At 39.9% G+C, this 27959-nt stretch overlaps 1 protein-coding gene across 31 annotated transcripts; it reads right to left on the bottom strand.

Annotated features, from left to right (window-relative positions):
- On the bottom strand, positions 1–27959 carry LOC118420699 (dynamin-1-like). Of its 31 annotated transcripts, none has more exons than XM_035827603.1 (27): positions 27675–27959; positions 25194–25270; positions 22740–22889; positions 22147–22350; positions 21127–21225; positions 19850–20010; positions 18397–18539; positions 17384–17519; positions 16953–17020; positions 16485–16623; positions 16042–16128; positions 15632–15702; positions 14923–14946; positions 13043–13072; positions 12435–12495; positions 11719–11832; positions 9701–9810; positions 9044–9179; positions 8193–8198; positions 7510–7713; positions 6915–7099; positions 6183–6212; positions 5568–5597; positions 3653–3688; positions 2563–2679; positions 1347–1457; positions 1–740 (listed from the first exon to the last, which is right to left on the bottom strand). In XM_035827603.1, exons 1-27 carry the CDS (start codon positions 27839–27841, stop codon positions 680–682), a joined length of 2757 nt encoding a protein of 918 aa, XP_035683496.1. In that variant the 5' UTR covers positions 27842–27959; the 3' UTR covers positions 1–679. The 31 variants fall into 31 exon arrangements, with proteins under 31 accessions (XP_035683496.1, XP_035683497.1, XP_035683498.1 ...); XM_035827604.1 differs by lacking the exon at positions 15632–15702 and adding an exon at positions 15481–15551; XM_035827605.1 differs by lacking the exons at positions 12435–12495; positions 21127–21225 and adding exons at positions 12577–12634; positions 20969–21067.

The following is a 27959-nucleotide window of genomic DNA, read 5'->3' as shown; positions in this document are numbered from 1 at the left end:
TTTTGAGTGGATGATGTTTCAAATCAATGATACATGTACATCCAGCTTGACCATTCATTGGAAATTACTATGGTCTGCAATAATGAAGATAATACCAGAGTCATTTGAAAGCTTGTTAAGTTTGTAAACCTGAAATGTCATTGATAAGCAGATTCTTTTGTTGGTGTTCCTTAAACACAGGACAGATTTGTATGCCAGGAAACTCTTATTAACCAATTAGCAGCTGATTGTTGTACATGTATAGGTACTGTTTGTTCAACCAAAACAAATATCTTCTTCCAGTCTTCATGTACGGATGTACATTGTACTGTTATTATTAAACAGACTCGGTGCACTCTTGCATGTATCTGTTTGGCTTTTCTGAATAGTTTGGGCTTTGAAATAACCACATTTATCCAATGAACCACGAGACAAAGAGTGACCAGAAAGCTACAAGAAAGTCTCTTGATGTCCTAACACCATATACACGTAGATATTCTCTTTGCTGCTGTATGTAGACGACTCACAGTGGTCAGACTAACCTAGAGGTATCTAAATCTAAAATACTCTGTCAGGACTCTACAGTTTTGTATGGGATAATAGTACGGGTACAGGACTGTCACATCACCAATATCAATGTGATTCCACTTTTTCTGTTTTATTTTTCTCCTAACTACAAGACGGGGTCCTTCTTCAAGACTCAAGGACGAGCCGGAACGGCAGGACGGCCAGGTGGTGGCCTTGGTGGGGCGTCTGGACGCCTGGAAAAAAAACGAACAGGCACCATGAATAAACATGAAGGGCAGTAGAAGATCAAACCAGTTAATATTGCTGTAAAACTTGTGCTGCGGGAAAATGTGCAAGGTGTACAGTACACATAAATCTCCATCAACTAAAAAATCTGTTGTGCATTGTAGCAATGGGGCTCATGCATTGCTACATTGATGTCAATTTGATGAAATTTATTCAGTGCATCACGGACTTTACACCTGCAATGTACAATGTTTTAAATTTGTGGATTACATCAAAAGGACACTTCATCAATTGTGATAAAATGGGTAGCCCCCATTTTGTCAGACCACAGCCATTTTATAATAGCCAAAGTGGGAGCTGCACTTCAGGTGAATTCTGCAAGATGTCCTCACAGGATAGGGACAGGGGATGAGTCAAGGACTTTGAGAGGATAGCTCTTACACCCAGGGAAATTGCTACCACTTCCTTGATGTCTTATACTCTGATGTTCGGGTTAAGTGTGCTGAAAAAGCAAATTAACGTCCGGAATGATGTACAATGATCGGGAAACAAATATCTTTGTGAGAAGAAATCATAGAAAAAAAAGAGAACTGAAAAAAAGTCGCGGACTATACCTTGGGATAGCAGGTGCTGCGTTCTGCCCCGGGCGTGCGGGGATCTCGGGTGGTGCGAAGGCGGGTGCGGGCCGCGACGGAAGGTCGGGACGCTGCATCATACTATTTGGCCTGGGAATGTCAATCAAAAGTACAGCATGCACTCATGAAACCAAAACTTTTTTTTTTACTTGGGGAAGACTTGGAGGGAGATGAATGAATTGTGCATGGAGATGATGAAGAGGAATTGACAGAACAGGTAGCCAATCAAAAAGGTGCAAGCTGTGTCAGTTCTTGTGTTCGTCCAATGAGAGTGTAGCTTTCTGGACAGACAATCAAAAAGACGCAAGCTGTGTCTGTTTTTGTGTTTGTCCAATGAGAGTGTAGCTTTCCGGACAGCCAGCCAATCAAAAGGTGCAAGATGTTTGCTTTTGTGTTTGTCCAGTCACAGTGTGGCTTTGTTGTGAGCTGTATCCAAGTACAAGGGTAAGTGATTGGAGAGTACTTGACAGGGGATGCAGAAGCATGTTGGAAAGCAACAGCAGCACAAGTTCTATTGTTGACATTGGAAAGGAACAGGGGACTTCTAGGGTTAGGGGGATGCTGGTTTGGACCGCCGGTTGTGTAGAGAGAAAAGCGAAGAAAGGCAAAATGATATAAAACAAAAGGAAACACAACAAATTAACCACTTAACAACGCAAACATATATTAGATTGCGTATGAAGCACTACAACTTTGACAGTCTTAGTGCACCAGTATGCCAGTGTGCGTATACTTACTTTCTTGTGCCCGTGTTGTTTTGTGCATTTAGATATTCAGGACCAATGTGTGTAGACCACAGGACAAGACTTAACGTGGTTTAAGTCAACCTGAAGACATCTGAGTTAATACTTCAAGCCAATCATCAATTGCTTTTATCATCTCAAATTGCAATACAGATGCAATCATAACTTTCTCGTGACCAATTCTGTATCATGAAATAAAACCTAACTCAATTGACATTTCCTTCTGTTTCAAGATGACTCTTGTTGGAACGACATCTGATTCACTGAAATTTGTAAGATGGACATGCAATTTCCCGCACTTGACACCGTCGTCATCAGTTCTATAACATGTAACTTTCACTGATAATGAGTTTTAAGAAAACTGGCTAAAAAGGACAATCTTTCAGGTACCACACCTTGAAATAGACCCCGATCTTCAGGAAGTAGTACACAAGGTGCCATTCACCACTTACCTAGGAGGGGGAGGGGCGGGCCCCCCTGGTCCTGGAGGGACGGGCGCGGGACGAGCCACCCCGCCGGTCCGCTGGCTCGGACGCCGGTTCAGCGAGGGGCTACCACCTGGGGACACCCTGGGGACAGGCCGAGAACCATGGAGGGGTCAAAACTTGACATGAAAATGGTATTACGTCCATGTAAGGCCTAGAAAAAATGTTGCGTTTCAGTTTACTCGACCGTCTCAAGCAAAAATCTGCCAACCATAGCCTTTTAGGGGGGTCGACCAGGACATGACATATTATTTTTTTACTTCACATCTGAGTGATGAAACACTTTAAAACCATTTTCCATGTTTTCCTCATTTTATTTTGGCCAGTATCTAAAAAGAAAAAGGAAAAAAAATCCTACCTACATTTACCAAGTTGATTTTTTAGAACTTAAGACTGCAATCAGAAACACAAAATTGATTTTCCTAGGCCTTACAGAAGTATGAGTTCAAAAACAATCTTTTCTAATCATGCTTCTTCACTTCATGAAAATCTAATACTATCAGTGAAGATACTTGTGCCACATCCGTGGATAATGCTGAAATACTCTGTGTTGCAACCCTAGGAGCAGCAAAGTGCAAGACTTGGAAAGCTGTTGAAAAAGTATTTCCAAAGCAATACAGGTATACTATGTTCTAATGTACAAAGTAAAATGTACTTTTTTGCTTGTTTTGTCAAGCAATTGGTCCTATGTGGTAGAGGGAAGACATCAAAATACCAAGATGTGATATGCAACATAGACATTTCCTCTGGCTTCTTCGGATCTTCCGGATCATAAATGGTGCATGCTAACACAAGCCATAGGGCTGTTACTTTTCACAAAGTTTGGGGGATTCCTCCAACAACTATTTGTACCATTATTACCTCTAATCTACTATCATATACAATAACTCACATATGAATTTTAAATTTCATTCCAACAATTCTTTCTCTTGTCAGTGAATCTTTCAATTTCCCCCAAACTTATGAAGCATAATAGCCCTATGTTGCAGACCTCATGCCATGTATGGTAAAGTCACACAGAAATCTGTCTGGTTGTCATGGTTGTTATGAGACTGACCTGCCACTAGTGGGGCTAGTCGGGGGAGCCAGCTGCCTGTGGGTACAGAGGGAGGGGGGCAGGAGCCGACAGGGAAGGAGGAATGAGTTACAACATCAAGACAGTCTACTGGGTATAGAGAGTGTACCAGGGACAGGTCATAGCTTCTATAGATTATAGATTATAGTTCACCTTTCTTTATACACAGGGTAAGCTATATCTGTTGTACTCGAAATCAGGGTAGTAAGGTATATCAAGTCGACAGACTGTGCTTTCAAATACTGCAAATTTGAAACTATCGTCTGTCAACTTGATATCCCTAGATACCCTGTCTTTAAATATAACAGATATAGGTTACCCTACGCATAACGGTATGCTAGCGTTACTTAGCGTTTTGCATTGGGCATTGAATGAGGTTGACTGTTCTTTCTAAAAAAAATAATGTTTTACAATGTAGTATTTACATTACTAAATACAGAAATGGACTTTGATTTTGAGGTAATTTGTTTCAGAAAAAGATCAAATGTCCTTCTGGACACTCTCCATACATCTACATGTATTCAGTGAAGAAGAAAGGAAGATAGAATACAGAAAGCTTGTCTACTCTACCAAAATAATCACACATATGTAACATTTGCTACAATTATATAGTGGAGACTACAGTTCCAATGATCACTAGTTGTCATGCATTCACACATATATAGATGGGAAATTTTTAGTCTCCTTGTACATGTTAAGCTTGCAAAAAGGACTGTAGTGAGACATTTTATAACATGTCACAGAGATACATGTAAGTAAGAAAAAAGGCTTTGCAAAAAGGTGAGCAATGTACAAATCCAGACATGTAAGCAGAGCCTCAGTGTTCTCAGTGCAAAAGCGATATAAGACATGGCCTCACAATGTCATACAAGGACACTGAGAGTAAGACTCCAGGAGAGGGCAAATGCGTCTTCTGTCTTCTAAATATCAAGTACTGGTAGCTTGTTTTGCATTTATCAAAGTGACTTTGTCTGCGTTTGTAGGATTGTACCTACATGTTTCTGCTAATGTTTGAGCCAGTGCATCTTTCTCGCAGATGTAATGAAACTATAATTGTGTAGCATTTAATATAATAATTCAGTTTTTAGTTTCATTTTTTATACTGATGTTGATCTGCAGCATGTTGACAAATGGGGTCAAAGTTGGAACTCACTTTGAATATTAGAGTTAACTTTATGAGGAACTGCATAAACTATTGGGCAAAGTACTGCTACATGTATGCTACCATCAGTACTGTTATTATGGCTACTACGACTACCCACAGCACTGTTACGGTGGTACCTACAGTACTGCTGAGGCTACCTACAGTACCGTTGAGGCTACCATCAGTACAGTTATGGCTACCCACAGTACTGCTACAGCGGTACCTACAGCACTCGGGGCTCGAAATTCATTTTTGGGATTAGGTGCACTGGTGCACTCAGCTTAAAAAATTGGGTGCACCAAAAAAATTTTGGGTGCACCACTTAAATTCAAATAATAACCTAATAATAAAACTTAGTTACAATTATCAAATTCTTAAACACGTACCATGACAGACATTTTTATTATCTTTCAAACACTTAGATGTCAAGAATATGATGATATGATATATACTAGTATACTTTGATATCTTTACATACATAAACGCAAGAAAATATTTGGGTGCACCCTGTGCACCCACAGAAAATAATTGGGTGCACAGCTCCAATTTTGGGTGCACCTGCACCCAGTATTTCGAGCCCTGGCACTGCTAAGGCTACCTACAGTACCGTTGAGGCTACCATCAGTACTGTTATGGCTACCCACAGTACTGCTACAGTGGTACCTACAGCACTGCTAAGGCTATCTACAGTACCGTTGAGGCTACCATCAGTACAGTTATGGCTACCCACAGTACTGCTACGGGAGGGGTTACCTGGTAGGACTCAGCGGTGGAGGCAAGTTCCTGTGGGATCAGCGTGGCAAGAGAAAAAGCACAGGAACAATGTTGGCGCATAGCTCATGCATTAGGATACATGCTCATGCATTAACATAAAGGTAAGGGGGGGGTGGCAGCAAGAAGCACCTTGTCCATTCTTGCCCCAGTTACTGATCTATACTACCAGGAAGTTTCTTATCATTCAGGACCAAGAATGAAAGTTATGAAGGTGTTTAAGAATATGGTCTTCACCTTTTATTTTTCAAACACGATGGGAAGTCAATTAGTTGCACTTAATATAAACTAGCCAGGAACTTGGCTGAATGCTTTTACCATTGCCATGCAAAAGAAAAAATTAAAGCAGGCATTGCAAGCTGAAACATTTAGCAGCAGCATATGCATTAATGGTGATGTAAATAAACAGTAGCTTGCCATCAAGAACTGCATACCCAAGGACTTTCAGGGAAGTCATGATCAGTATCAAGTATGACTTAACACAGGTTGTGCTACACTTGAAGGTACATGTAAGTACTGTAATTGGGTAGGGAGAGAAACATCTAGAGGGTAAGACGGCATGGTGAAGTTTCCACGGCACAGATGGGGAGGGTTTACCTGGTTGGACTTGGAGGAGGTTGCAGTCCTCTGGAGGGGGCAGTGCAAGTGGAAACACACAACAATTTAGCAAGCAGAACACATGTAGTAGGGAAAGCCATATCAGAGAAACAACACTGGGAGTTAGAGAGAAAGGTTACCGTAGAAACTGTTGTTTTGTCTAAATAGGGATGTCAAGCTGCGTCTTTCACAACTAGTTCTTCTGAACTTGATGTACATGTACATGGCCATAATCATGTCCCTAAATCGTTGTCTAATATAACATCTGAAGACAAAGAGGCAGGAGGACAAGAAGTAATCTGTTTTCTTCGTACTACCTGCAGATAAGTACAGCAAATGTAAATAATCCAAAAAGGAAAAAAAAAAAAACCAGAGGAAGCAGTGTTTGACAATGTAGATATAGTTTTATACAGAGACATTACTTTTATACAGAGATGTAAGTAAAGGCTGCTGAGGGCTGTTACAGTACAAAGGGTCTGTAACTACCACATGACACCACCAAAAACTGTAAAGAAGAAAAGTGACATACAGACTAGACAACACTTGCAACATTTGGCCATATGGTACAGCATTTCAACAACCAAAGAGATCCAGCCAGTAGCTGTTATTACCTGTTCTGTGAGGGGCTGTAAACATGAATGACATACAGACTAGACAGCAGACAACAATTGCAACATTATGCCACATAGTACAACATTTTAACAACTACCGAGATTCGGCCAGCAGTGTTACCTGTTCTGTGAGGGGCTGGGGGGAGGCAGCCAGGAGTCGCTGTCCACGGGAGGGGGGCAGGGTTCGGACACGGTGGTCATGTTGATGTCACCGATGATCTTCAGAGCTTCCTTCAGGGAGTGGTACATGCGCAGCATCTCCTCCCTTCTCTGGGCCTCCGTGGCAGACTCTTCCATCATAGACGCCTGAGGAAGGAAGGGAAACGTTGACAAAAACATAGTGTTTTTTGTACAGTCATGCAGAATGTAGTGTCAGTTACAACTCAAATGTTTCCGAACTTGCACATGATCAACTGCGAAATGATCACATTGGGCAAATACAAATATCCATGCCAAACTCAAAAGCACTTGAGAGTACTTCCATGGTTTAGTACAAATGTCAAGTAAAGAAATTACAATGCACTGTAAGTAGAATATTAATAACTATGCTTAACTTGTCCCCACAAGAGTCTCTTATACCATGTCACAAAAAGTTGGCTAAATAATCAAGAGGAGCCCTCCAATACCTCAAAATATTTACATTTTGATATCACAAAGGAAACAAACTTCAAATGGAACAATCTGAGCTTGACTGAGATTTGACCCCTCAGCCTCACCTGGTCACCACTAGAGTACAAGTGGGCGAGCATCTCTGATTGGATGAACTCCTTTGTGTCGTTGACGATCATGTGCATGATGGTCTTGGGCACGAGATCGCGGATCGTCTTGGTGATGATGCCCATGTAGGAGTCCACCAGGTTACGGATGGTCTCCACCTGACGTTCCAGCTGGGGATCCATGGAGCCGAGGTCGCCCTGGGGCTGTGGGAACACAGATGTGATACCATTCATTAAGGTGTGATACCATTCATTCCATTGATTAAAATCATTCACTGTGATGGCCTAACTGGTTGGTAGAGGTAGGAGTGATCGTGGAATGGGAATGGAAAGACGGCAGTTTCATACTATTGTGCATGATATTTTCTGATCTATTAGATTGCATAACTATGACATTGCTTTTGACAGATTGTATGTGACACAGGCAAATTGATGAAGGCAAGCATTTATGCTGAAATATTTCAAAGCATTTGTGTGACAGAAATTTGTGGACAAATCAAACAGGGCAATACTTAGAAAACAAAAGGTGATTTTATCGATAGAATCGTAAAGAACTTCAATGAGTTCCTTTAGGATTGGCATAAACCGACAGTTTTTTTATTAATTTGCAATAATCCTAGTTATTCATTTTCTGCAGGAATATAAAATTTGCTCATGACAACATAAGACACACATTTACTCACATTGCCCTACAATAGGCAATCCAGCCACCATGAAATGGAGAAACAAAGGAACATGGACATGTGAATAACACTGAAACAAACATCTTGAACATTGAACATGAAACATGGACAACTGTACAACACAATGAAATGACAGTCGCAACAATGCAAATGATGTTGCAGTCAACTACATTTGTACATATATGTACAGCATACATTAGTACTACAGAAGTAGGAAAATTAGCTGCATCAGAATTCCTCATTTATAAATGAAGATAACAGCACATTATCACCTCTGTTTTTCATGCCCGACTTACCCAAAGTAATGCAGGTACAGTATCATTGGGAAAGAAGAGGTAAAAAGGGTGAGGAATAGACATTACACACGGAGGTTTTATTTTCCACATTGTCAAACCAAAAAACATTATGAGGGGAGTAATAATAAGGAAACCTTCTATGCAAGGTGGTTGATAAAGGACAGGTGGATAAATACATTGTTGGATGAAGTGGTGAACAGGGTATGGTGGGTAACATTCAAGTATGACAACAAAATATACCAGGAACATTCATAATTCAACACTGAGTTAATTGATGCTTAACTGCTAAATTTCACAGTTTGTAAGTTTTCAGAGCTCCTACCATGGTACCACACTACGTAGACAAGTGTCATAGTCTGTGTAGACTGACAGAGAGAGAGACCACACTGTAACACCATGGAAGAAAGTGCGTCGTACTAGGACACACTTTTCTTTCCTTCATGTACAGAGAACAAGTTTAGATAATTCATGCACTTTTTTCTATGATTACTATGATTGCTATGATTACTAGCAACACAGATGAGCCTCCATGAAAACTGTGTCCTGTGGACTTACGCTGGACTCCGCGCTGGTGGTGTCCGTGTTGCGTTCAGGGTACACTCCTGCCCGCAGGAACGACGCCTTCCAACTGTCCACCTCATCCAGCGTCTCCGCCGACAACTCCAGCTGCTTGTAGTCCTTGTATACGTTTCTACATGGGATTGAAAAGTAAAGTCGTCAAAACATTTAAATATACAGGAAGCAAGCTGACAACTCAAGCTGCTTGTAGTCCTTGTATACGTTTCTACACAGGGTCAAAAAGGAAAGAAACATTTAAAATATACAGTAAACAAGCTGTCAACTCAAGCTGCTTGTAGTCCTTGTATACAAAATGTACTGGATTGAAAAGTAAAGTCAACAAGACATTTAAAATATACAGGAAGCAAGCTGACAATCCTGCTGCTTGTAGTCCTTGTATACGTGTCTACCCGGAATCAAAACGTTGTCAACACCTCTACAATACACAAAATTGCACTAACAGTTATATCTATAAGATACTGGAAGCAAACTGACAACTCCAGCGGCTGATGTGATGTTTCCAACACATATTTGGTGCATGGAACCAAATGGAACTTCAGGGTAAGACAGCATGACACACTGGAGCCTTTAACGGTTATACATATTCAGAAACACACACAAGTACAACAGGGAGGCACAGTATGTGCTGCTGACCTTGACTCCTGGTTGAAGAGTGCGAAAATGTGTCTGCGTGACATCCAGCCCTGCTCGACGTCCCGGACCCTCAGGCCATCCAGGGGCAGCATGTACTTCTTGTCTTTCTCCTGGGGAAGAGAACATTACTCTCACCTCTCAAATAGAAGTACCCCCTGGAATAAAAGTACCCCCCGGACAAATCTTCAAAATCTAATAAAAGTACCCCCTGGAATAAAAGTACCCCCCGGAAAAATACCAAATTGACATGTAAACTGTGCCCATGCTACTTCAGTCCAAGAGAAGATGATAAGCAGGTAGGCTCTTTTTATTTATTTATGCCTCAGTACCATATCAGTTAATTGTATAAATAATGAACAGAATAATTCCTATGTTATTGCACATATTTTCTTTATCTGAGTGTCACACCATCAACAAAGATTAAAATAAAAGTAAAAAAATGAATGAAAATAAAAATTGAAGAAATAAAAAAAGAAGTTTATTTTATAATCATTGTTACAAAATAACATTTTGAAGAAACATACCAACTTAGAATACCTTATTTACCACTTGTGCTATTTTCAATGTTGCAGAAACCAAGGGGGTCATAGACACTGCCCCCTATCGAGAAATAACGGTACTGCAGGAAATGTATAATTCTCTCGCGCATTACCGCGAGATTCGGCGTAAGTTCATGAATCCAACATGGCGGATGTTTTCGAGCCGATTGAACGCTGTGCTTTGTTTTGGAAGGATTTTTTCGTTGCTGGAACATTAAAACAAGTTGACTACGGGTAAAAATAGTGGAAAAGCATTGGTAATTTTTTAATTTGTTTGGTTGGTGGTTAATTTCTGTGTATTGATAGAGAATTTACGGAAGTTAGTGACTGTTTGTGTAGCATGTGACCTCGATGTTTTCGTCTTTGTTCAGCGCAAATTTCAAGATTTTTGGAAGGTTAAAAATGGTCTAGAACGAAAAGGATATATTTTTACGAGTTCAGTACCGAATCACTTGTGTTCCGGTATTTTTGGACCTGAACTGAAACGTTTTTGCAAGTCCAGAACCGATCCTGCGTACCGGTACGCATCCCTAGTTATGTTTGGGTCATAGCGCTAGCGGCAGGGAAATCCGCGCTGCCTCGTCCGAAAAATAGTGAATTTGAAGCAAAAATACCGCGGAAATATTGGCAGAAAATACCAAACTTTCAATATTTTTGGGGTCCTTGGTTAGTAAAGAAAGCCCCAATTTGAAAAAAAAAATAAACGTACCGTCTAAAATAAGGACGTACCGGGTGGATTTTGAGGCGGAAAAAAATAAACGTACCGGTACGTTTATTTGAGAGGTGAGAGTACATCTTTTATTAAACTTAAGCAAGGATGTTCCTATAGCTCAACTGGTTGAGCTCCTAGTTCCGAAGAGTTGGTAACTGGAAGACCCCGGTTCAAGTCATGGGAAGGGCATCTCAGTTGAAGCTAAACCTATCTTTCAGAAGGGACGCAAAATGTGGCATCCCGTGTTAGAGGGGTTACCTCAGCACTTTAAAGGGGGTGGGCTAGCAACCTTTCCCGGTAAAAAAAAAAACCTGCTCCTGAAACAGCAAGGAAATTTGCTGACCTATGTGTGGCTGGGTGCTACAAGTATGAAAAACAAAAAACAACACTACTTAACAGCTTACAGATAAGAGAAAAATGAGTAAAATCAAGGATACACACGCACATATTGAATTGTAGACAATGGTTGTCTTTTACCAATGCAGTGAGGAATACAAAAGACACTTGACAAGTTACATATGGGATGAAGGATATGAGAATCTACTAATTCTTCTATACCAAGCATATTGTGTGGAGTTCACATACAAATCTCTATCTGAGCATGGCTTTATTTTGTTTATGTTGATAGTACACTGTATTGTGCTATCCTCCACATCTTGTCAATGTACAAAATCAATCTCAAGTCGAATCCAGTAAAGTACTGGTACATATCACTGGCAACAGAACAAGTAACAAAAGTTTTAGTGAAACAATTCTTAAAGACACACCTCCTCATCCTTGAACCAAGAAAGGCTCTCTGCAGTCAGAACAAACCAGTACTCCTTGGACCCACCCTTCATGATGCTGATGTTGTGGATGGTGAGCCAGCCCTTCCGAATAACCTACATTGTACAAGGCAAAAGTGCAAGGGTCCTGAGAAAAAGGTCATAGTTTGGGGGGCCAAAATCCTGTGGTGATATTAGTTGTAATCATGTGTTAATTTATGCATTAATACAATCCAATTGGCATTGGTAAATTATATGCAGCATTATTTTTTCCATCAAATGTGTGCATCCCATTTCTTATAAATAGATTTATATACATACAAATGTACTTGTGTGATCATTTTTTCTTTCAATCAGGTGGCAGATTTTGCATATAACAAATCAATTCTTATCAAAAGAGTAAAGAGTCACATTATACATTAAGTGCATTGTTTCGAAGCAGAGTGCTGATAGCATTTATTGAGTAAAGGCAACTTCTAACTCTATCCAGAAGAATCCAACTGATTGCAAAGAGAACAAGCATAAATCGTTGTGCTTGAAAATGTGGCAAAATAAAAATAAAATTATCAGGAAAAATCACAACACCCTAAAAAGCAGGCAAAAAGGGAAGAGTGTCGGGCCGGGAATCACTCCCGAGTCTCCAGCTTGTCGAGCAACAGGCTCCCTTCACCAAAAAAACAACAACACCACAGACACCAAGTTTGCAGAACTGTTCAAACCTGGTTGCCCACACTCTTGGCCTTCCGGCTTGTTGTCTTGTCACTCTTAGCTTGCTGTGCACTGCAAGTGGACAAACGCAATTATTCCTACTCTAGCCACACGTGCCGCACACATGTTCCACACTACTGCACAATAACACACCTGATTGCCTAAGTTCTTCGCATTCCTTTTCGTGGTGGATTTGTCAGTTGCCTGAGCACTGGAAGTGGAGATGGTAGAGGAACTGAGTAACGTTTAAGCAGCTGCCAAGGAAAAAAATGGGCTCAACAAAAAACAGGTGAAAATCAGAGACATGAGAGCCAGAGAACAGTTCTATAAGGGCAGTGTGTTATTCTTTAAGAAGTGAAATTTTCAAAAATTCACACAAATCAGTCCCAAAACAGATGAAAAATCAAAGTCAGAGACTTTGTCAGAACCAGTGAATAGTTCCAGAAGGGACAGAGTGTTAATCTTTTCAAAAATTCACTCAAAAGGTGTTACAGGCAGAACATTTATTAGAAGTGTCAGTTCACCCATGTTTGATACTTAAGAAGTTTTTTTTTCTGGCCAGAAAATGAAGTGAGGAACAAAACAAGTTTTCTATGTGGCCTAATTCAGTAGTGCTTACCCACTGCGCCCTGCTCCTTTGGTAGATGCACTATAAGATAAAGAAACCATCTAAGAAACACCAAAAGAACCACACCGCCTCCACCAAGTTTCCTCAAGTTGTTAGTAAACGGGATAACAGCTGCCACAACCAACCTTCCTTATCTATCTGGCTCTACAAGTCTCTGATAAAAAAAGGGAAATTTGACAAAAAAATCTGTGTCCTCAAATGACTTGCAAAGTTCTGCCACTAATACCAATTACACTTGTAATATGATAGGTTAACTTGTATCACATGATCTTAGGAAGGTTTATGCCTGGTCATGGACTAACTTTGCACGTCTTCGAGTATTGTAAAGAATGCAAAAGTCTAAATCCTAAACAATAAACTGCAAATCACAGATATGGTATAGAAAAAGTACATATTGAATAAACAAGGAACACTAGTCATAAATCTAGTATTCAATTATGAGGTAAAATTAAAAGAAACAATTCAAACATATCAAGAACATGGACAACAAATTGCAACAATAAGATACATTCAAATAAGACATGGTTAGTAACATGAAATGTGGCAGCAGCAAGGATTGGTGGTTGGCGGTTAATGTAAGATTATGGGATGCGGTCATAAAAATGTAAATTAGTGGCAACACATTGCACATAACTTTTTTGAAGACAAATCTCTGAAGGGTTCATCTGTCTGTAGAAGCCTTTAACAGAGTTACACTGTCCAAACATTCTTTTTGAAGAATATTATTAAAGATTCCAACTCCAATGGAGTTAAAACCAAAATCTTAAAGATTTCAGTAAGGAAATTGAATGAAGTAAAATCATGGTGCAAACTCAGAGAGCTCCCTAAGGGCCTGTTAATTGGCTGACACAAGACAAATGCTCAGGGTGGGATTTCCAGCTGCTCCAGCCTTAAACCTGAATCCCCACCCAAAGTTTTGGGGTGTGGGGACTTACCGCTTGCCCTCAGACCGGGCTGTAGCTCTAGTGTTGGGTATGACATCACAGTGTTACTATGTTTAGTTCTACTGTTACAATAGACAGTCGTAATGCATAAGGTGGTGATGGAACCATCACCCAACTTCTTTCACCATTAATAGTATGTGTACGATACAAATTTTTTGTTGAAGGCAGGACCTGGTACAGTGTCTGAAATACTACTTTCGACCCGTTACCTTCCCACCAGCCTGCATATAGTCAGGTAGCATGGTTGCCCAAATATGTTTGCTTTGAAACATATACTGATGAAGTATTGTTTCACTATGTAACTCCAGAACTACATGTACATGTCCAATAAAAATGCAATTTCAAGTCTATCAAGTCAACAAATGTCCACTATTTTAAAAGGACTTCTCAAATGATATTGGGTGATGATTCCCATAGACAGATAATGCATTATGACTGCCTACTTTTCACTACACTGACATTAACAATAACCTCTGTTAAATGTGCAACTACGAGTGCAAAACATAGTCAGGAACTGGTGGAACAGATTTTGTTACTTCATGGTTTTTACTTCTGTTAAGCATTAATAAGCTTGCTGATCCAACTATTAGTGAATAAGCCTTGTAGTAGTTAATGCAGTACTTTCTGGATTACAAAGGAAAAGACTGTCCTCTGTTTTTAATGACAAATTCCCAGAGGGAAAGCGCCAATGTCCAAGCACATGTTTGGCTCTGACTTGTTTTATAACACGTTATGTGACCACACCACTAAAGAGACATCAAAAGCTGCAAAAGAAGATGTGAGGTGTAAAATAGTGCCAGACATCTGCTTGGAGATCAGAAGAGAGCAGCCACTCTGTGCCCTTTGTAACCCAGAAGTTTTGCAAAATAAAGAACAAATATGCAAATTTGATGGAAGTATACTGCCTGACTATGTCTGACTCTGTACCTTCCAAACCAGTCCCGATCTGCCCTGCAACATGCAGCACACCAAGACATTACCATTAATACATGGACATGCAACACCCAGAAACTAGCACACACAAAGCTAACAAAACACTCTCAGAGAAAACCCACAGAAATAACAGAAGAGATAGAATCTAAATATACACTAAACTGAATAAAGCACTCATAAGAGATTGAAATTGCATCAAGAAAGACAAAGTAGGATCATACACTGAGTATTGAGTGACAAAAGAGTATGAAGAAAGGACAACCTCCACCATGCAAGAGGCTTTGCATTTGTGCTGTGTACACATGTACATGCTCCCCAAATTTGGCTGGCAAAAACATACAGACACAGCTGGGGCAAATACGCAAGTTTCTAGCCCCTAAATTTGACACTGCAAAACTTGCTCTCTCATTTCTAATCGGTGGAAATAAAAGAGCAAGTTCTGCAAGTCAAGTTTAGAGTAAAACCAAAGGGAAAAGGCCCAACTAAAATGCTGCAAGACTATGCCAGTCAGTGCCACCCACAAGAATGCAAATGATAAGGCAAGCCTCTTACTCGGCGAACCCCACGAAATCCTCGTGGTTGGTGTTGATGTACGCGAGATTCACGTCCACGAAGACGACGACCTGTGTGCGAAAGAACGGCATCGAGCATGGGAGAGGGAAAAGAGCAGAGCGAACCTAGCAACAGTAGCACATAATCTTACTTTGCAAAACCGATGAAATCCTCGTGGTTTGTGTTCATGTATGCCAAATTTATCTCCACTAAGTCAGTAACCTGTGATGAAAATAAGAGAAACCTGCCTGTCAATTATAGAAACAAAATGTCTCCTGAATCTAAATGTGCAAATATTCTAAGTCAACAGAACATGAATTTTTCAAATTAATTTTAACCATTTGTGTGGAGATATGATAAAAAATAATTGGTGAAAAAGTCTTCAGTTTCAAATCAAAATTTACTAATAGCCTTAGACAGAACACCTGCAAAATTGACAGTTCTTATTTAACTACTAAGTCTTAATTGCCAGGTCAAGGTGACAATCTTTTCAAATCATCTCCAAATGACAATGTACAGTGACAATTGTAGTCAACAGAAAGGTCTGTAGGTTAATCATACCTGATCTTTGGCCCTTTGTTCCCGCTCTCGTATATGTGTGGTCACGATGCGTTCCGTTTCCTCTCGCAGCTGGGGGTAGCGCCCCATCTGGAGATTACGAAAAATATAGGTCGTCTAACTCATCTTGATAATCTTCAATCAAAGTAAAGGTTCAAACAAACAACTACAGTAGAACACCCAACTGCCAGCGTATTTCGTGCAATTATCCGGATGGTGCACTAATGCCGAGTTATCCAGTTGGACCGCATCGGTTTGGGATTTTGAGATTCCGTGCAACTAACAGAAGTCTGTGGTTATCTGTTGTGCAATTAACTGGCTTCAACTGTGCTTGTATTTCCAATTAAACTACAAGTTGTTCAAGGGGAAAATTCCAAGATATCTGACTTCAGGTCAAGTATCTGAGGAACCGCCAGTCATCTGCTTATCCAAACTTACGACCAGACCTTTTCGCCACACTGTCTGACGACGTTGTTGAGCTCGTTGATGACCATGTCCACACACTTTAGGGACGGCTCCTTCAGTTTGGCGATTTGCCGCTTGCAGATGGCCTCGAACGCCATGTCAGGGGTGAACAGGCCCGTTCTGCAAACATGTGGGGGACATCATGAGCACAGCTGGCAAGATGACAGAGCTAGTAATCCACTTTAGAAATCTAATTGTTTCTTCTTGGAGATACATGATTGTATGAAGTTTCAGCCATGTACAATGCAGAACTTACATGTTCTTGTAGGATGTTACTAAAAATCTTTTTCACTGCATCAAAAATTGTTTCTCCGTATAGTTTTTAATCTCTGTACTGTGTTTGTTTTTTATGGGCCTGATTCAAATAAATGATGAAAAACAGTTGCATTGATGACAACATATTGTAAAATTATCAACAGATCTAGAGCTGTAATGCATATGTACCGTACCTGACACCATGGATGTTTTTAATAGCGTAGCTGATCTCCCTTCTCAGCTCCTTCTCATCAAATTCCATCTGAAGAGGCAGAACAAAGCAGCGTTTTAAGATGACATCTTACAGAAATAGAAAAGAAAAGTTAATGAGTAGGGCTGACACCAGGATCTATCATAGATCCCAGGATGGAAATTTGCTAGTTGGGAAGGAAATAATGTCACTGTGACAGTGTCTTTCCAAAAACCTCATCTTGTAAGCTTGTAAAAGCAGATTTAACAAGGGTCAGAATCAACAACAACATGGGTCAGGAAAAAATCAAGCTAGGGAAAGCCCTTCTGCAAAGTCCTGTTTATCCTCTCTTTAAGTGGTATGGGCATATTTTTCAGCTGCTTGTACATTGTAATACTTATTGAAATGAGTTGTTGGCATGAGTTGTTGGCTCACCTTGACAAGTTCGAAGGGAAATCTCTCGTGGAAGATTCGGTTGATGCGAGCACCACCGGAGAGCTCTACTGTGTCAATCTGGTCGCCGGAGCCTTCGATCCGCTTGTCGAAATCCACACCATATGTGTTCACCATCCTGGAAGTGGACAACACACAACTCAGTTTTCACATGAAGAAATAAGACTGGATTTTACAAGACATACACTTGGAATAAAAGGACTTACCAAAATCAAGTTCAATCTTTATACATAAAGTTAAATAAATCTGGTGTTTATTCATAATGCCATTAACCAACACAACACACAGAACTGAAATGCTAAATACAGTATTATCATATAGCCAGGCGCCGCGGACCAATCAGAAGGCCCCGTTCCACGTTGGTTATGACGCCGTAACACTTCGATTCCGGCCAGGCAGGTGCAAATTAACACCAGTGGTGTTAATTCATTTTGAATAACACCGGTGCGGGAAGAAGAGGCTTTCCAACTTATCTTTTGGTTCATGGAAATTCCTTTGCAAAAATTCAACAAGGGATCAGGATAAAAACAGGGCTTGTAGTTTGACTTGAAGCTAACTACTGTAACATTAACTCTTTGGCAAAAGGTACAAACTTCCCCCTCAGTTTTCATGTTGTTTCTGTACTTTTTCATGCTGTTTTTGCATCAATGTTTAAATCCCATAATAGAGAAGTTTATTTGCAAGAAGTTTATTTGCAAGTTCATGCCCGAGGGCTAATTGCATGGCATAAACATAAAAGATATAGAAATGACAATGAACAGTTATAAACAATATTTTACTCTAATCTAGTGTTGGCTATTTCTAAACAGGTTGGGTTTGACTTCTTTTTTTGGAAGCAGAGGGAGACGAAAAGCCCCACCTTTTCTACGATTTGTGGGTTCTGCAATTTCAAGAGAAAAGTGGCTTTCTGTTCGTCTGTGAGTGTGGGGAAGTTGGGATATAAAAAACAGACTGATGTGGCCTAATGTAATGTTGAGATTATAAGAGTTACTGACTGTAGCATGGCCTTGGTTTTCCTGGTGGGGTCGTCAGGGCGGAAGTTTTTATACTCCTCCACCTCCTTCTCCATCCCCAGCAGCTGCCCCTGCAGCTTGTTCCGCAGAACTGGTAGCGTGTCCCGGATGTGGTTCGTCAGTTGCTGAAATGTGAGGGACATTTATGTTATAGTCAAAAAGATTCTTAATGCATGTGGACATGTACATGTATACAGGTAGTTCAAGAAATTACACACACATGATGTACAAATGTAAGAACAGCATATGCTATAGTTTCAATAGACCTTACAGCAAATGTGTGTCTTACTCTTCATTTTACTATCTTAAGTAAGCAGCTTTATTGTACATACACAGAAGATGACTGCCTCTTACATGCTCATTTGTGTTTGTAAATCTTTAACATGCCCAATGGCCATTACAAATGAATCATTTGACATTTCATAGAGTCCATTCCAAGACACCATGAGGGTTTTTAGGCGATATTTATAATTAGTCTGAATTATTTTGAATAAAAGAATATCTGAGCCACAATAATTAAACTATTTTTAAAAACATTGACTGAGAAAGTACTCATATATTTGAATTCCTTTGAATATTTTAGAAACATTTTGAAAGTAACTGTACAAAAATATCTTTATTTAGAATTATTGTGAAACCTCTGTGTGATTATTTCACATTTACAAATATATACAAAAAATGGTAAACCTGGCCAAATGGTTAAATTAGTTATTGCCCCCATAAAAGTAAGCCCTATTGTTGTATCTGTATATTTTTAGATTTCACTGCTGGGCACTGGTGAATCCTTTGTGGTGGGCTATTGTTGCATGGCACCCAACTATACTTTGCAAGAATGTGTGAATTGCTATCTTCCCAGCCCACTGAACCATTTACAAAAAATGGTAGAAAATGGTAAATAATGGTAGAATGCTGTTATCATTATTTAGAAACCATTAGAAGTATCCAATTCCACACGATGAATATTTCCAAAGTTTTACAGGACCAGGGATATATTTATAAAGTTGAAACAGTGTTACAAGTATTTCTGAAGTATCAAATGTCCTAGACATATAATTACAAAACTTTAAAATCAATTCTAAACAATGGCCACAAACATCCGCATGGTGTCTTGGAATGGACTCTAAAGTGGTTTTGAACTCCTTTTATCTAAAATAAAATATATGGCATATCAAAAGTACATAGTGTTTTTCAATTTCACTCTTCTATGGAGAGTAAGAACCAGGTGGTAAAATAATTTCATATGAAAAAAAAAACTTAAAGAGTTTTACGGAGTGAACACAGTCATATTCAAGTTTATCTCCCTACCCAAAGCTTTAAGAATGCCCACTTGCTTCATTTTTATCTTGATAAAAATCTGAGAAAGTAGGAAATTAATAGCCATGGCCATATACTGTTACTAAGAAACGATTGGCTAATCTGAATCATCACCCCCTACCTGGTTGAGAGTTTTCTGCAGGTAAGGTGTCCCCATGCGGTCTGCCAGGTGCCTGTATGCAGGGTGACTCAGGAAGAACTTCCTCTCGGCCGCTAGAGCCGCCTTAATGTCCTTCCTGCCATCAATGTCGGCCTGGCTACGGTTCACCACTCCAATGTACCCTGAATACATGTTATAAGGTCAGTATCCAATGGAAGTTGTCAGAAAAACTTGCAACTTGTCTGATTTATTCGTGAAATGGGTCTTTTTGCATAGCCAATATCTATCTAGTCACATTTGCTCCCCAGAGTGAGATATATTTCAGAAGAGCTTGATGACTTTCCAGAAAAAGTGCAAGCACCACCCAAAAAGGAGCTGCAAACTGACTGCCTTAGTGTTTGTCAGACGTTATGAGCATCAGCAATTCAGCAGAAATTCAGCAGTTATAACTGTAAATTGGAGGTTTTGGTATCTTGAAGCCAAATTGAAAGAAAAAGAAAAGGAAAAGAAATACCTTATGACAGAGCATCCAAGCAGGTCACAAATAATGTTGAGAAGGGGGTTGGGTAGGGGGATGTGACTTAGTCACCAAGGGAAGGACCAAAGGCACTAAGCTGGCTTCAGTGTTTAGTATTGGAAGAACTTTCCATTCAACTTCACTACAATGATGTGAATATGACCACTGCTATAGCTATGCTGTCATTCCTTACATATGTATGTACATGTTTTTAAGTACTGGGATGAAATGCATACTCCAATAACTACACATTGTGGAGGGAAAGCTTATAAGTTTTGATACAGTTTTGGCATAAGTTTTGATACAGTTTTGACATTAGTTTTGATATACATTGTTTCAGGACTTAAATCAGCTAATTCATCTTTCACTGACAATAGACGTATCAAGACTTAATTTGTTTGCAATTATTGGAGTGAATGTGTTCAATGTACTAAGATGTGTGCAAGCTACATGTACATGTTTTTGAGGGGGGGGCGTAGGATCTGATCATTTGAAAGTCACGCTCAATCAGGATCTCTGTTGACAGGAGATCCTCGACTCGAGTGCCTCTTTCATCTGCAACAGACAACTACGTAGAATTTGAAACTACGGCAACTACGCTAATATCTTTTTGAGTGCCAAACCTCTGCGGAGAGGGAACGTCTTGTTTTCCAGAATTTCGCCAGCGTGCGTTCCCTGGTCCATCAGATCCAGCTTGGTTAGTACCCCAATCGTACGCATCCCTGCAATCAACATAAGACGGCAGGTTGTAATGCTATAGGAGCAAACAAGGGCCCCTTACCTCTGCGGAGAGGATAGGTCCGGTTCTCGAGAATGTTTCGAGCGTCGGTGCCTTCGTCCATAAGGTCTAGCTTGGTGATCACACCAATGGTGCGCATCCCTGTAAAAAAAGGTTAAAGGGACACGACAGGAGCATGTTAAGGTCGGACATTGTTGTCAGGGGGGTCTCCAGGAATACAGCTACTCCATTTTATAGGAATTAAACTTTTCAATATCAAATACTGACTTAAATTTCCTCCAACTTAACATAAGTCATGCATCAGATTTTGAATTTGGGCACAAAACAATCCACAATCAAAATCTACAGAACAGACCTAGAGACATCCCTGACTCTACTTCAATTTCCAAACTTGTCTTGTAAAAAGTTATCCAACAACCACTGTGACACCACTTGCTAAGAACACAGACCTTGAAGAAACCCAAACCAGAATCTAGGAAAGAAAAGAACTGAAAGAGTAAACCATTCAAAGTTAGAGTAAAACACCATTCCAGACTGGCCTCACAAAGTTGTTATTAGTTGTTATGTTAATCAACCTGAAAAGAGACCATCAAAGAACAGGAGTAAACCAAAGTATTAAGAATATTTCAAACATTCCATTAAAGAGTAAACAATTACAGTGTAAGCAAGCAAACCAATTGACCAAAGTACATATCGCACATTGAAAAAAAGCAATAGAACGATAGAAAAGCAAACACCATAGATAGATCATGATAAACTAATTAAAGTGACACAATTGCATAGTAAAATACTGTTTTTGTAATGATAAAGATGTAGCAGAAGATTCTTCTTAAATACAGAGGTGGGAAACAGATTACAGTCTGCTTCTTTACTGACAGCTTTTAACATTATGAGAATCTTTTAACATTATGAGAATGTTGAGTAAAACTTTAACATTATGAGAATTTTGAGTAAGATTCTTTTAAAATACAGGAGTGGGAAACAGACTACAGTCTGCTTCTTTACTGACACCTTTTAACATTATGGAAATGTTGAGTAAAACTAAGCTTGAACACATCCTACCCTGTGGGTCCACTTCCTTTGCTATCTTGAGGGCATCAGAGTTTGCCAGGTCCTGATTGGCCGGTGAGACAGCCAGGATGAGGCAGTTGTCCTTGGTGATGAACTGGAGGAGCATGTCGCGGATCTGCTGCTCAATGTCGGGCGGCTGGTCGCCTACAGGAACCTTCGTCATACCCGGCAGGTCAATCAGGGTCAAGTTCAGAACTGAAAAGGCGGGGAAAATACAATGTCAATAGAACCAGGAAGGCTTTCTGTTTGCAGTTGAAATCAGTTCAAGATTTGTTTTAAACTAACGGTTTACAGTTATTTGAACTGTTTCCTGGGCATTTGACCTCAAGTGAGGGGTGTTGTCTACCACTGTAAAAGGGGAAATATTTGTGCTCGTTTTTATTTTCTCATTTTTCGAGGACCTCTTTCTTTACTGCAAACACAACTAACATTTCATTTTTTCCCTGCCACAAAATTAAATCCCTGAGAATATTTCCCTTTCACAGTGTATGAACCTGAAGCATGGAGTGAAAACACAATAACTGCATTAACCTTGGCCTACATTTATGGTCTCCTGCCCGTGGACCATACCAAGTTTGACTCACCATGGGGGGAGTAGACCCTCAGGTTGATGGGAACAGGAGAGATCCCTTTGTTGGATCCTGTCATCCGGTCCGTCTCTGCCTCGATCTCCGCACGGATCTCGTGGAAATCTGAGAACATCTTCCCCTTGGCATGCAGGAACTCTCCATATTCTGCAATAAAATACATGTATCATAAACTACATGCAAGTACCTTATTGCAACTACTGGTAAATGCCTCATTAATTTTGCAAAGTACATCTGCATGTACATGTAAGGGTGGAACAATGTTATTATTCCTTGAAAACAGCAACAATTTTAAGCATCAAAATAAATAGACAGTTCTTGGAATGGAATATCATGACATTTCACATGTCTTATTTTCCTAACCCTCTCCTTGTACAAATTCCTTGGTTTCTGTAAAAGAATAACGAACTAACAAAGCTGAAAGCAAAGAACATGTTAAGCTCTTAACACTTGACAGAAATGACCCCTCGTTATAGTGGACCCTTCCATTGCATGGTTCATTGGAAGCCCTATTTCCTAGTTATCACGCCTGCATGGGTCGTTCATCCCAATTTTAGCAAAACCAATCAAGGCCTCGATTCGTCCAACCAAAACACTGGAGGGCAGTCCCTTGGGATATCATTTCTACCACATCTAGGCTGACATACATGTAATCTTATCAAGTCCATATCTTTGTACATGTATGTAGTTATAACACCACATCATAGACCCACACAGAAACTCTTTTATAAGACTTCATGACACCATCCTACCAGTATTCGTTTGCAACTTAGTCTTATGATAGGAAAGAAAGATCGCCAACAATACACGAGTACCTTAGAAATTCCTCCAGGACCAAGTATACACAGCTCAGAAGACAGAGGAGTCTACAAAATTCTAGTCAATGGTTCTGCAATTATGCAGAACTATAATTGCCATTTCCTGAAAGTGAAATAGAATGTCTGCTCAAAGAAAGGTAGAGGTTGTATTGGGGGATGGTGTAACTGCTACATGTACATGTTTTACATGTATAGTGGTATAGACAATGTATGGATACTATCAGTGCTACCTACTGTATAACTGTAAGTAATCATAGAAATTTGCGAGAGGCTACATGCATAATTCAGGACGTGCTGGTTGCAAATGAAACGTTGGTGACCTAACGAAGCGTAGGGTGGAGTCGTTCGCTGTCATTTCCCGTGACAAATCACTGCACACGGACAAATCAATAGGCATCCTTTTCAACCCGGAAAAATCAATAATACGTATAAAAGTATCCAGCCATGGCCCCACACCCACTGGGACCTGCACTGGTGTACTGTTTTATGACGGCTCCTGACGCTAAGAAACAAATGTTAACTGTAACCAATGATGGTTTCACTGTGGAACAGTATGACCAAAGACTAACTGTTGTTACTGCACCAACCGCATTTACCAGTACATGTATACTGTATCTAAATAATGTTTTCTTCACTGACAATATTAATACCTACTAATGTTAAGAAAACCAGTCAAAAATATTTTTCTTGTGACTACTACAGCCATTTTCAGATTGAAACATGCATTCTTCAAAATAATAGCAAGGAGTACTACATGTACTACACAAATAGATGATTTACAAGCTAATTGCATTTAGTATGGACTTGGGAAGCTACGAAAGATACATAAAATGATAATCTATGATGTGCACTGACTCAGTAGCAGACCTGCTGAAAATATTCTCCAAATGCTGTGAACAATACTATTTTCATGTTGTAAGAGTGATTCGTGACAAGACATTAGTCAAAGAATACATGTACATTGCACGAAAGCCTCTAATAATGGCTTACCTCCCCTGGGAATGAGATTGGATGACACGCCAATAGGTCATCTCTTTCCCAGTATCACTATGTCCCTATGACCTTTCTAAAGATGCGATGATTACAAAACATCCTGAGTTTTACTGTAGGAAACTGATCTTATCCTGCAATGATGGGACTTTTTCTCACAGTGACAGGCACTGTGGGACATCTCCCCAGATCCCTTATCTACCAGCTAGCCTCTCTGCTCCCTCTTTTAGATGTCATATAGGGCATTTCACTTCAAGGTCATATACATATCAGGACCTCGGTTGACCTTAGATTGCTGAAGAGCTAGACTGCGTCAATCATTTCTTTACTACAGTAGGACTTTGTACATGTGAAAATATTTATACATCCATTTAGAGCTACTACATAAATATCAGAATTTTACTGTCACCTGAAGGATACATGAAAAATTGCAGGTAAAAACACACATACATGTACCACTAAACAAATAATATTCAGGCAACAATATTAGATAGATTAGATTTATATATAGATTCAGAGAACAACATATGAAGAACCATGAGAGTGTGAGTTCAATAAGATAAACAAGCAAAACCCAAATCATACTTGCTTCAAAAACTCAGGATACATAAACATGTAACTAAGGTAATGGGGCAAAACTCACCTGCTTTAGGGTTGTGGATAAGCTGTAACACCAGGGGTCGTCTGGTCACAATACCCGACCCTCGGGGTAGGAAGTCCCTGGGAACACAGGCAAAGAAAAACTTGATCATGAAGTATTTTTATTCAATGGTAGGGGCAAAGCAACCAATCTGAGGGTGGTGTGGAAAGGAGGATCTTGGCCCTTCCACAGTGAGATTTTGAAAATGTAAAAAGTTGGCATTGTCAGGGTACCCATGATGTGACTAAAATCACATGTAATTTGAAGGATTTTTTCGTCAGTTTGGAGTGGCACATCATCATTTTTCATATTTGACATTTTTACCAATTTGAAAATTAGTGTAATGGTCCTCATTTTAGTGTGGTGGTCACAAATAATAGCGTAGCGGCCCATTACGCTAAAATGTACTAGCTAGAACCCTGGTATGTAGACGTTGATTCTATTTCTAAAGCTATGTATATCAAGGTAATTAAGTTGAAGCAATACTTGGTAATGTCAACACAAGCCATAAATGTCCCTTTCATTGTACCAAGCAACCGATACACATACAGTTTTACAGTTACAGTATAACACACACTGTTAACTTTCTTATTTTCTTGACTACACAGAATACTAAGCAGTACTATTCTACTATATACTAATCAGTATGCCATGTGTAGCTGTGGACAGTACCACTACAGTCATACGGGTAATTTCCCCATCAATGGCACTTCAAAAAGCTGATGAGTCCACAAATGAAATTTATGACAAATTGTGATGGGTAGCGTGCCATTAGGTCAGCCATAAATGCCACTGTAGATCTCTGGAAGCAAAACCATTCTACACGGTCAGTCCAAGGACAAATATACAGTTGGAAGGAATACAAGATGTGTAAGCATTCATATTCATAAGAGGGCTGTAATATTGTGCGAGGCTACAGGGTACCCTAAAGGCAAAGAAGAAGTGGAGGCAACAAACTGGTTGAAAGTTCAAGTTATCCCATTTCATTTAACACAAAGCACTTGGCAAATTTGGCAAAAATAAATGTCTGGGCTCAAAATACTGGGTGCACATGAAATTATGTGAGCCTAAAATAGGAGCTGTGCAATTTCTGATAAAGGACCAAAATTTGCTTAGGCTGTTGATGTTACATACCTAAAGGTGCTTGTATACAGCATGTTTTTGTGATCTAAGCATCAGAGGAAATATAAACCTTTCCAAATTTTAAGTGTAGAAGTTTGCGATAGAGTTTCAGATTCAAGTTCTGAAGAGAGGCAGTAAGGGTTTTGTTTTGCTGAAACTGAACTTTATCTTGTACCATGTACTTCTTGTAGTGCTTTGTACACATAAATATTTCTCTATGCACAAAGTTTAAGGTTAGCTTGAGTGCACCTATTCCAAAAAAAATCAATTTCAAGCCCAACATTACAATTGATGATAACCACGTTTCCTGGATAGACAAGAATTTCTTGGTTTCAAGGTGACCTTAAGAAGAACAAACACCTGTGAATGATTGCTATGTATATTTCAAACATGGCAACGCAAACAAACTTGACACTGTGTTTGAACAGTTTAACGGGAACTTCAGTTTATTACAAATTATAGTGGTGAAGTACAAACGGATGCAGCTGTGTTTTTCCAGGTAAAGGTTCACTTATGTGACCTAATTGTGACTATTTAGGGAAGGTATGACTTCTTTTCTATTGATGGCCAATGACCTCACGCATCAAACAATAGAAAGTAAACAATGGGCGAGGTGCGACAGAAGCCACAACAAGGGTAACAAAAGCAGGAAGCATTCAAACTGTAGGTGCGTTTTTCTTCAAATCAAAGGCTATGGCTTAACTTATCAACACAACACAAAGCTAGATAAACAAAATACTTTAATGTGAGGTAATTCTTTTTAAAACTCACAAATCACAAACTTCTTTAAAAAAATTAAACCTTTTTAGGATCACTAATACTGAAAGAGGGGATAACAAAAGCGATTTGTCACATATTACAAGGATTGACAGGCGAATTACGGCAATGTCACCTCCAAATGAATTTTTAGGATCAAAATCAATCATCATCATAACAGTGTCATGCAATCCATTCGTGATAAGGGCACAAATTCCCCACAGAACCCCGTGGGCTGACCCGATCCGCTGATTGAATTTCGTAACAACTTGATTAGAAAATGTCAGATCGTGGTAGATCGGAGTAATATACAGAGGTGTAGGAATTCTGTCGGCGTCTTGCTGAAGTGTGGACGGCCCGGTGGTCGATACGGGATGGCACCGTATGTATGAGTTTCCCAAATTGGGCAAAGCGGAAATACATCCCCCCGTCAGCTACAGTGAGCTACTGTTGTGATTCTCAAATTTCATTCGCTCGTCTCTGGGCGGATCGCAGCATTTCTACACAAGTACAAACCCTAAATTAAAGCTCATTTAAGGTATGGGGGCGCAAGGTTTGAATACACCATACCAAAAAAAGAAGAAGTTGTTGACAAAATCTTCTCACCTGCCAACGAAATTTTCCAACACACTGCTCTTCCCGGCACTTTGCCCTCCCACCACGGCGATTTGTGGCAGGTCCAAGTCCATGCGATGCCCGACCTGGGAGAAGGCATCTTGCAGTTTGTTCACCAGAGGGATGAGTTCCTCCAGCCCCCTGTTCGCCCACGCCATAACGTTCGTTTATACTTGAGAAAACGCCGCAAAAGATGCAAGAGAATCACGTCTCCATCTTCCTCCACCCCCTTCTCAAAAATCAATATGGCGGCTGTCAGGATAGTGAGCATGCGCA

The sequence above is a fragment of the Branchiostoma floridae genome, chromosome 8 (assembly GCF_000003815.2).
Source record: "Branchiostoma floridae strain S238N-H82 chromosome 8, Bfl_VNyyK, whole genome shotgun sequence".
Classification (NCBI taxonomy): Eukaryota; Metazoa; Chordata; class Leptocardii; order Amphioxiformes; family Branchiostomatidae; genus Branchiostoma; species Branchiostoma floridae.
The sequence above is the reverse complement of the archived record's forward strand: the minus strand, read 5'-3'. Positions and strand labels throughout refer to the sequence as shown.

What these genes read in the sequence shown, in the direction of transcription:
- LOC118420699 (XM_035827603.1), bottom strand. Translation starts at nt 27,841, where the DNA reads ATGGCGTGGGCGAACAGGGGGCTGGAGGAACTCATCCCTCTGGTGAAC. An exon ending in CCCAGCCCCTCACAGAACAG is followed by an intron (nt 6,213 to 6,914) that starts GTAACACTGCTG and finishes TGCCCCCTCCAG; the next exon opens with AGGACTGCAACCTCCTCCAA. An exon ending in ACTAGCCCCACTAGTGGCAG is followed by an intron (nt 2,680 to 3,652) that starts GTCAGTCTCATA and finishes GCCTGTCCCCAG; the next exon opens with GGTGTCCCCAGGTGGTAGCC.